Raw genomic sequence first — 10,723 nt, forward strand, 5'->3', positions numbered from 1 at the left:
GGTTTTGTTCTACTGGAATTTAAGTCATGTGACTTAACACATCTAAACAAGGGCCAGCCCTAGTGGTGCACACCTTTAATTACAGCCCTCAGGAGCCAGAGGCAGGTGGATCTCTGTGAGTTCATGGCCAGCTAGTCTGCAAAGTGAGTTCCAGACCAGCTGAGGGTACACATTAGGACTCTGTTTCAAAACCACCACCACCACCAGCACCACCACCACCAGCACCACCACCACCAGCACCACCACAACCAGCACCACCACCACCACCTCACTACTGGTCTCATAGTGAAGCCGGCCTAATGCTATGGTTTGAACAGACTGCCCCCACCCCAGGGTCCTTCATCTGAATACATGTCCCAGCTTGCCATACTGTTTTTTTTTCCTGGTTTAATAAGGAATTGTTTATTTTGAGAAAAAGATCCCAAACATCAGGCTGTTCACAAAAATAACCCATGGTATTAATTTTAGAAAACAAATATTAAGACTATTACACTATTTTCCTGTAAGATGCATTCGACATGCCAACTCTTATTCACAAAAATACATGGTTACATTCGTGTTGAACAGCCCCACTCAAGTGAGGGAAAACACACACACCTCTAATGCAAAGCTGCTCTCAGGGATCACAAGTAAATGAGATGTCTCTGCAGTTAGGGAAGCAACTACTGAAATTATATGAACGGGAAGAACTGTACTCCCTGCATAACAAGAGATTATTTTGGAGACAGTTGATAAAAACCATACATCTTTTTATTGGTAAGTCAAAGAGGTATCAAAATTAAAAGCAAAACTTACAGGGTAAGACTTAACAAAACTACTAAGGAGCATCAAAGGAAGTGAGAACGGAACTAGGCGCAAGGCAATTATGAATCAATGAACACAGGAGAGGGAGAGCGCGAACAGTGAGACTGTGCTGAAGACACCAGGGGAGAGGATCTGGCGTTACTTCCATCTCTCACAAGCGCCTAGGTGAATGAATAACAGGATAAGATCTCTAAACTCCGCTATGTGCTTAGGAGTCATCCTCCCCATTGGCGCTGTCTCTGTCATCCTCTCCTTCCTCAGCTTCTTTTTCATCGTCCTTGATCAGCTCCAGCTGATCATCCCCTCGATCCTCATTGTCATCGTCATCTAGCAGGTCTCCCTCCACGGCAGAGTCATCTGCGCCAGCCTCAGACTCCATCTTGACGTTCGTCTCGTCTTTCTTCACAGAGGCGCTGCTCTGCTCCTCCTCCGACTTCTCATTCTTCATCTCTACTGCTTGTTTGCTTTGTTCTTTTCCAATTTTTTCCCCAGGCTTTCCAGCAGAGAATCCACTTTTTGTTTTATCTGAGTCAGCTCCTTCTTAATGGCCTGAAGGTCATCACCTTTCAATTTTCCGGATTTGGAAGAAGAACCCCGTTGTCCACTCTTCGAATTGAATCCACTTCTGCCCCTCCGAGAGGTGTTTCCAGAAACACGTTGGCGTCTAGAAGGCACCACCGCTCGAGCAATAGGAGGAGGAGGAGGAACACGTGCTGGGTAACTGTACATCCTGTTATAATAATCCCGTTGAAAGTCATAGTCAGAATCAAATGAGGAACCGTACATCTCCGCTGCAGATCGTTTAAAACCTGCTTTCCCTCGGTTCACTTTTGGCTCTGCAGCCAGATAAATATCTAAAACCTGGCCAGCAATCATTCTGCCATCCTCTCCAGCTACAGCTGCCCGGGCATTCCTTTCATTAACATATTGGACAAAGGCAAAGCCCTTATGCACAGAGCAACCCACAATTTTGCCATACTTTGAAAAGATTGCCTCCACATCAGACTTCTTGACCACCAGAGTATTGAGATTCCCAATGAATACACGGGAATTCATGGATCGGGGATCTGTCTTGTTGGTAACGTTGCTAGCCATCTTCTTTGTTGATAAGGTTTCTCACAAAGCTGAAATGTAGCTGAAGATCAAAAAAATCTCACGGGAGGAAGGAGAAGGAAGAGACGGCCGCTCCTGCTGCGGGTCCGTGCCTAGACCGAGGCTCCAGCGGGCGGGCAGCGCAAGACCGTTCGCTCTCCGTCTCTCCACAAAATGTGCCATACTGTTTTTTAAGAGGTTGTATAACCTGGGATGTGGGTTTAGGTGGTGGATACAGAATGTAGTGAAAGGATTTGAGGGTTGTAACCTGGTGCTCCTGTTTGCTGCTGAGAGCTTCTACAAGCCCTCGATGACAGGGGCCATAGCCAAACATCCTCTCTCCCTCACAAACGCCTAAAATCTCCCGAAATCATGAAGCAAACCCTTCCTCCTTGAAGGTGCTTCTGTGGAATAGGAACGTTTACTAACATGCCCCTGACCTCAGAGCAGAGACAAACACTCACCAAGTAGTGCAGGCTGGTCTTGAACTCACGCGCCTCTTGCTGCAGCCTGCCGAGTGTTGGGGTCACAACTGTACACTACTACACCTACAAGGCCCTGCTGGTCCATGGCCAGAGGTCTCCTCTGTCAGCCGTGGCTTCCTGAGCTCTGCCTCAGGCCCGTTCAAGTTTTGTCTCAAATGTGCAATGCGCTTCTTAAGTTCACCCCAAGTTTATGTGTACGTACATGTGTGTGTATGTATATGTGTGAGTATGTGTATGAGTTCGTGAGTGTGTGTGTGTGAATGTTTGTGTATGAATGTGTGTATTATTTACTTGAGCAAGGGCAAATTATCAGTGGCAACTCTGGGGAATACAACTCTTTTTATAACTTTTAACCAGCTTCTTGGGGGAACAGTGTGTGACCTGGGCCAGCAGATCATTCTTCAGTGCCAAGAGAGGGGACCAGGTCAGAAGGAAGGGGACAGATGAGTGTGGGATCGGGAGGCTTGGACAAGCTATGTCTCACAGTGCTGAGTGATCTTATGATGTGCAGCATCTTCCATGCTATTCTCAGAGGAGAAACGGGACAGAGACGGTAGAAACTGTCACACGGTGGGACCAACTCAGCAGGATAATAATCAAATGACGTCACACAAGGGAAATACGGGTTATCTCTGGAGCATCACAGACAGAGCACACAGCAGCCTGGGGCTGACACCATAGTCCAGCACAGTGAAAAGAGTTGGGTCTCAGGGTCTAAAGCAACAGCTCCCCCAAAGCCCTGTCCTCAGGCTACACCTGGCTGTGTTCCTTCTCTAGACATCAGGGCCTCAGGGAAAGCCTTGGATCAGCCCAACCCTCAACCAGAGGGACTGTACTACCCTGAATTGGAAGATAAGGCTCTTTCCCTGGGGTCCAGGCACAGAAGGGTCCCAGTGCTCCTAAGACAATGTGAAGATATGGCTCTCTTCCTGGGGTCCAGGCACAGGGGCTCCAGTGCTCCTGAGACAACGTGAAGGTAGGACTTTTTGGCTGAGGGGGCTGACAAAGTTTGGTATCTCTCCTAGAGACCTGGAGCTCTGCATATCTGCAGGTCTTTTCTTTGGTGACAGCTCTTTTTGGTTGGGAGATCTGAGTGGGTGTTAGCTTTGAAGATATTTGTCACAAGTCCCTAACATCTTTTTTTTGTTTGTTTAGTATTCTGTACAGACAGAGGTAAAAGAAAATGAAACATAAATGGGAAAAGTCTTTTTTCCCCTCCAAGATTGGGTTTCTCTGTGTAGCCCTGGCTATCCTATCACTAGCGCTGTAGACCAGGCTAGCCTCTAACTTAGAGATCTATTTGCCTCTGCCCCCTGAGTGCTGGGACTCAAGGCATGTGTCACCACACCAGACTTTTATTATTTTTTATTTGATGTGCTCAGGGTTAGATCCCGTCCCCCGCAACTACCTTTACCTTTGCCTATGTTGTAATAGAATGTCAATTGAAAAATGAACCAACCACTATTAGCTCAGTCCAATATCATAAGAGAACAACAAAAAGATAAATATTTCATAAAAAAATATATGCAGCTTTGAAAGTGACTGCCTCCTTGCTGTCTTCACACTTCTTTCTTACTTCCCCTTAGGTATAGCATGCTTCCGAGAATAAACACATCCCCGTTCTTACCCGTCAGCTGCCGTTCACACACTCTCCCGTCTGTTTCTGTGTTATATTTATGTAGCCATCCGGGCAGGCCAGGACCCCCCCCCCCCATAACTCATGTCTGAACATAAGCAAGTCCAGGCAGGTTCAGCCATTGCGCTGCTCTGCTTACCGCAAGGCTGTGTTAGCTGTGCTTTCGCTAGGAGGGTTTGGGAGGAGGAACTGAAGTCCTGGCTTCCAGCTGGCCATCGTCAGGAGCTTTTCTGGTCTTCGCAGACCCCCCCCCCCAGGGCTCTTGCACATGGACCTTGTCTCTCTGAGCCAACCAGGACAATAGGGTCCTTCTTTCTTCTTAGGTGTGACTCAGAGCTTTGGTTCTTAAAACTGGTGTCCTAAATCACACCTGTGACTCCCCTCTGCCCTGTCAGAAAGCAGTGGGATCAGGGAGTGGACACTGTGGATGTCCCATTGACCGCTATGATGGAGACTTAGTGCAAGCTCCAGGCTCTGTGATATGCCTCTTATTACCAAGTTCTTGCGATGCTCCTGGCTTCCCTCCCTTCCCTCTGTGAAGGTGGGAGGTGTAAGTGCAGGTCTTACTCAGCTACCAGCTTGTCCGTTTAACAAGGAGAATGCAGACCAGCGTGAACAGGCACAAAGGCACAGAGTGAAGGTCAGCCCCGTCCCCCACCTGTCTTCCCTGTCCCCCACCTGTCTTCCCTGTCCCCCTAAGAGATGTAGTAGGCTTCTGCTGGGTGCCAGGACAATTCACTTCCACACCTTCCTCACTGCCCACATTACAGCCCCCAACTAGCTGGAGAGGTTGTCTGCTCCCTGCGCAAACTTGGAAGGTAAGATAGTTTAATTTATTCTAGGACCCTCCTCATTGCTCTGTGCAGGCGCCTGTGTGTTGTAGGCCCACAGTAGACACACAATAGACTATTGACAGGTTAGTGACTGGAAACACGGTGTCCTCCGCAGCACGTGTGTGGCTAGAGGACAGTAGAGAGGAAGATCTTTCTGGTGGCAATAACATGCAGTCTGTGACTGTGGTTTAGGGTGCAGGGGGCTGGCGATTGCGTGGTGCATTGTCTTCTCTAGCTTTGTGTGAAATGTTACCATTTGAAAGGAAAGAAAAGAAGTGCATGAATGCAGGATTCAAAGGACACAGCGTTCTTCACTCTCACAGAGTTCTGTGGATCCCCGAAGCTCTCTCATGACTGGATTCACCCTGAGCTCAGAGTCCCTGGTGGATCCAGGAATGTTGCAGTGACTAGCGCCACCTGGTGGCCTAGCCAGGAGAGGACTCCTGCGAGATGCTTTTCAGACCACGCCTTCAGTTCTTCAGGCCCGGAACATTCCTGGAACCTCAGCAGCTCTCCTTGTTCTCTCGTGGCAAGACACCTGGCTCTGTCACCTGAGAAAGTGTGCAGTGGTCATCTCACTGTTTTGGGCTTCCATTTCCCCACCTGTATAATGACAGAGCTGGGGAGGGGGGTATTGCTTCTCAGTCTGCCAATCCCAATGCCCACCAGCCCACCTTGCTCTGTGTATTCTTTGTGTGTGTGTGTCCCAGTGAACTTTGTAGGAGGTTATTTCCAGGAGGATGGCCACATACCAGTAAATTACACCACTGAAGGAAATGTGTCTCACTGCTCCAGAAATGATGAGCTGACCGCCTAATAGAACCCCAGAGAAGGATGGGACCTCACAAGCCACCTCCATTTCATGGTAGAATGCTGATGTGCCCAGTCCTGTACAAGGGTTAGAGACAGACGCAGAGGGAGTGCCATGTCACTCCTTTCTCTTGTTCTTTTCTTCTTTCCTCTTCTCCCATGAAGTTCCCTAAGCCTCGAAGGCTTCGCTTCTGCCTCTCTCCCCACTTCTCTGCTTCCCCCTTCTCTGTCTCTTTCTCCTCTCTCTCTCTCTCTCTCTCTCTCTCTCTCTCTCTCTCTCTCTCTCTCTCTCTCTCTCTCTCCCTTTCTCCCTTCCCCCTTCATAACCACCTGAATAAATATTCAACCTCACTCTGCAAGTCGTGTCTATCCATGCCTCTGTCTCCTGCCTGCCTGCCAGGTGTCTCCCTGCCTGGGACCAGCCACTGCTCGGGGACCGGCAGCCATTTCTGCCTGGGACTGGCTGCTCCCAGGGCCCGCTGTCTGCCGCCACATGGCCGGCTACCACCAACTGGGACCTACAGCATTTCTGCTGCCTACTGCTGCTGGGGATCTTGAAGCATTTTTTAAAAAATTATAAACTACAGTGCACAGCTGACAGTTCTTTCCCAGCTAAAAAGTGTTCCAGGGAACAGTCTTGGTTGTGAGAAGACGCACAGGTCTTCAGTGTGCACCTCTCCGACTTAAGACTCAAGTTCACCTTCGGTCTGTGCCTGGAATGTTCCTTCCCACAGGTTTGGCATGGTCAAAGGTGTCCTGTGTTGGAGGGTTTTTTTTACTTTCCTTCTCCTTCTTCTCCTCCTCCTCTTCCTCCTCCTCCTCCTCCTCTTCCTCTTTCTCCTCCTCCTTCTCCTCCTCCTCTACCATTTTTCACTTGAGGTAGGGTTTCTCTGTGTAGCTTTGGAGCCTGTCCTGAAACTCACTCTGTAGGCCAGGCTGGGCTTAAACTCACAGAGATCTGCCTGCCTCTGCCTCCTGAGTGCTGGGATTAAAGGCGTGAGCCACTACCACCTGGCAGAGTTGAATATTCTTTTGAAACTTCCCTTCACAGGGGAACCACTGGAAAATTTTACAAGGGCCTGTTTGTTTTTCCTCTTTTACTTTTTTGGCTTAAGAGCCTATGTAGCCCAGGCTGGCCTTAAAGGTACTATGGAGTAGAGAATAGCTCCTGATCCTCCTATTTCTGCATGGACAACAGGTTTATAAGCTTGATTTATGTGGTGCTGGGGGTTGAACCCGGGGCTTTGTGTGCACCAGGCAAGTGTTTCCTAACAACACTGTCTCTGGTCCCCTTTATGCTTTGCTTTCTCTCCATGTGACTCGTTTTGAATATGCACGAGAAGCAGGATTTCCACCGCAAATGGAGCTATGCCAGGAGAGTGATGGAGAGCTGACATTTCCCAGAAGTGGCTGTAAAGGTCTCTTTACAGCTTCCAATCTCCAGCAAAACTCATAGGCTGGTGTAGGTGAGCAGATGATGAATCGTGGAGAGGCTAAGGAGAGAGGAAATTTCTTCCCCAGTTTAATTTATTTCTGCCCTTTTAAAACAGCTTTTTGGAGCTGGAGAGATGGCTCAGTGGTTAAGAGCATTGCCTGCTCTTCCAAAGGTCCTGAGTTCAATTCCTGGCAACCACATAGTGGCTCACAACCATCTGTAATGAGGTCTAGTGCCCGCTTCTGACCTGCAGACATACACACAGACAGAATATTGTATACATAACAAATAAATAAATATTAAAAAAAAATCTTTTCATAATTGCCTTGAGAATCTCTGTGGCCGCTTGGGAGGTGTTTCTCTCTGTGTTTATGCACAAGCACGTACACGTATGCACACATGCCCATGTATACACCCAAATAAGCATGCACGCACATCCATGTAGACACGTGCACACATGTGCATATGCACAGGTATATATGCACACAGACATGCATCTCATGTCTCATCCAGCATAACAAGGTGTGTTGAACTGGGCTGTGCTTTGACCCTGTGTGTTGCCTGTGCTCTGGACCAGGGTGGGAAAGGGTATGTTCGCTGAGGGCACTAGCTACAGAGCTGCATGGTGCTCCCTAATATTTCTGAGTGGCTTCTCAATAGTTTTGTGGTGGCAGTTTGTCCTTAGGGTCTCATGTTTTCGCCTTGGTTGCTTTGAACTAATGATACAGCCCAACCAGGTTTGAGCTTACAGTCATCTTTCTGCCTTGGTCTCTTGACTGCTGGGTGCATGTCAACCATGGGTGTCCATCTCCATTATTATTTATTTTGAGACAGTACCTCTCATGGGTCTGGAGCTCACAGATTCTGCTGGGCTGGCTGTCTGATGAGCCCCAGGGACCCGTCTCTCCCTGCTTTTCCAGTGCTGAGATACGCTTGGGCCACCATGCCCAACTTTTATTTATTAATTTGTCTTAAATTTGGGCTCCAGGGATTGAACCGAGGTCCTCAGGCTTGCACGGCAAGTCTCTTGCTCCCAGAGTCCTGTAGCCTCTTGCAGTGTTAGGAGTGCCCGTGTCTTGGATATGTGTGTGCCCCTGGGAAAGGCTGCTTCATACTAAGCCTGCTTTTGTAACCTCAAGGGAGAGCTGGCCTCGCACCTGCTGGTTTCCCTTCTGTGACTGACGCAGGACGAACTCTCACACGCAGTTTGGACGTGAAATGTCCCCGAAGCTTCATGCTTTGATGGCTCGGTCCGCAGCTGTAGTGTCACCTTGTGGGGTTTGGGAGACTTTGGGGTGTGGAGCCTAGCTAGAGGGAAGTAGGACACTGGGAGGGGGGTCCTTGGGGGCCTGTTACTCCCCACTTCCTTCACAGTTTTGTGCACCTTGAGTCATCGTGACATAATCCTCTGTCACATGCTTCTGCGCCTTAGCCTGAGGGAACCCTTGAGTCAAACCCGACCTTACAGGGTTTCTGTCAGGTGTTCTACTGTGGCCAGCATGGTACAAACCTGCTAATATGTCGGTTTTTGGATGGGTTTATCTGTTCTCACGAGGAGTAGAGAAGCGGAAGCATGAAGACTTCCACTTAGTTTAGAGCCAGGGAGGCCCTGGACTGCTCTGGATCTTCTCCATCTCTCTGCCTCCTCAACCTCAAAACGAGAGGCGGGTTAGGGCCCTTGTTTGCCTGGTGACATCATGTCTGTGGCCTGGCGTCTCACTATGCCAGCTTCTGCCTGACTGTGGAGGGCTTGTGCCTGTCCAGGTGGTTGCTTTAGGGGCATTATTAGAACGCACCCAAAGACAAAGACAATAAAAATCAAGTTCTTTTTAAAAAAACAAAAACTTTTTTTTTTTTTTTTGATATTTTCAGGCAGGGTTTCTCTGTGTTGTCTTGGAGCCTGTCCTGGAACTGACTCTGTAGACCAGGCCTGCCTCTGCCTCTCAAGTGCTGCTGGGATTAAAAGGCATGTGCCACCCCACCCAACTAACATTTCTATTTGTAAATAATTTATTTGTTTTTATTTTATATGCATTGGTGTCCTGTCTGCATGCATGTCTGTGTGAGGGTGTCAGATCTTGGAGTCACAGACAATTGTGAGCTGCCATGTGGGTGCTGGAAATCAAACCTGGGTCCTCTGAAAGAGCAGCCAGTGCTCTTAACCTCTGAGCTGTCTCCCAAGCTCTGCAAATTGTTCTTTTTAAAACTAATGTTTCCAGTAATTGTTGTGATTGAGAATGCCCCCAATAGGCTCATAGATTCGAATGCTTAGTCACCAAGGAGTGGCACTACTTGGGAAGGATTAGGAGGTGTGGCCTTGTTGAAGGAAGTGTGTCACTGGAGGTGGGCTTTGAGGTTTCAAAAGCCCATGCCGGGCCCAGTGTCTTTCTCTTCCTGCTTCCTGTGGATCCAGATGTAGGACTCTCAGCTACTTCTCCAGTCTGCCTGCATGCTACCATGTTCTCAATCATGATGATAATTGACTAAATCTCTGAAACTGTAAGCCAGCCCCAATTAAGTATTTTCTTTTACCAGAGTTACGTTAGCCATGGTGTCTCTTCACAGCAATGGGACGGTGATGATGACAGTAATTAAGACACAACCTGGCCTTGTGTGGTTGTGACTGGGATCTGTGTGTTAAGTGGTGGCTTATTCTTGTCTCTCATTTCCGGTCTGTTTGGGTTGCTGAGGTGTCTCCAAGGTGACAAGTAGTCCCGTCCTTCACTCCCTCACCTCCAAGGGCCTCCAGCCATGGTTTCAGAGCTCTTCTTACCCATACAGCTCCTTTCTGACTGGGGCCTGCCTTTCTCACTTCTAGGAAGCATGACTGATATTCCAAAGGAGGGAAAACTGACCAGATTTCTGGACTTCACTCAGCTGATTGACATGGCCTCTGAGTGCGTGGGAGGAAAGGTAAGCAGGGTTCCCAAGGGCAGGAAGTTGAAGCTAGGCATGAACACTGAGGGGCTCACTCTTGTTATGTTGACCTGAAGTAAATTAGAGTCAGGCTGAAGCAATGGGCTGCTGAGGAGACCCAACATGGGCAGAATTCTGAAGAAAATCCCAGACAATTTTGAGATACGGCAAGTGTGTGTGTGTGAGTAGGTATGTATGTGTGTGTATATGTGTGTGTGTATATAATGCATGTATGTGTACAAAATGCATGTGTCTGTACATAATGCATGTGTGTTCATGTACATATGTGGAGACCAGAGGATGATGCCAAGTGTCCTGTCACTCTCCACCTTAATCCTGTAAGACATTCTCTCTCATTGAACCTAGAGTTTTCCATTTCCCAGATATTCTGGCAGGCCTCAAGCCACAAAGATCCTCCTGTCTCTGCACACCAGGCTCTGGGTTGTAGGCCCACATGGGTTGCACATGGCTTCTTACGTTGCTGAGGATTTGAACTTCATACTTATCCTTGTGTAGTGAGAGCTCTTACCCATGAATCATTTTTCCCATCTAATTTTTATTCTTTTCTTTTTCTTCTTCCTTCCTTCCTTCCTTCCTTCCTTCCTTCCTTCCTTCCTTCCTTCCTTCCTTTTTTCCTTCCTTCCTTCTTTCCTTCCTTCCTTTTTTCTTTTCTTTTTTTTTTTTTTTAAAGATTTCCTATTTATTAATCTAG

General features: G+C 48.2%; 2 protein-coding genes across 2 annotated transcripts in view; one reads left to right on the top strand and one right to left on the bottom strand.

The window, feature by feature from the left end:
- Positions 1-372: 372 nt before the first annotated feature.
- Positions 373-2,067, bottom strand: LOC126490769 (heterogeneous nuclear ribonucleoproteins C1/C2-like). The gene is given in 2 exon segments (XM_050125937.1): positions 373-1,291; positions 1,294-2,067. Coding segments are annotated over 2 exon segments (885 nt in total). The 5' UTR covers positions 1,900-2,067; the 3' UTR covers positions 373-1,012.
- A 7,834-nt stretch (positions 2,068-9,901) lies between these two features.
- The window catches only part of Allc (allantoicase), a 27,772-nt gene continuing 26,950 nt past the window's right edge, over positions 9,902-10,723 (top strand). Inside the window, exon 1 of the mRNA XM_050125927.1 lies at positions 9,902-10,008. Coding sequence (XP_049981884.1) covers positions 9,919-10,008 — 90 coding nt within the window. The 5' untranslated portion in view covers positions 9,902-9,918. The remainder of the gene's footprint in view (positions 10,009-10,723) is intronic.

Source organism: Alexandromys fortis, unplaced genomic scaffold (assembly GCF_014885135.2).
Source record: "Alexandromys fortis isolate MF-2015 unplaced genomic scaffold, M_Fortis_MF-2015_v1.1 scaffold_249, whole genome shotgun sequence".
Classification (NCBI taxonomy): domain Eukaryota; kingdom Metazoa; phylum Chordata; class Mammalia; order Rodentia; family Cricetidae; genus Alexandromys; species Alexandromys fortis.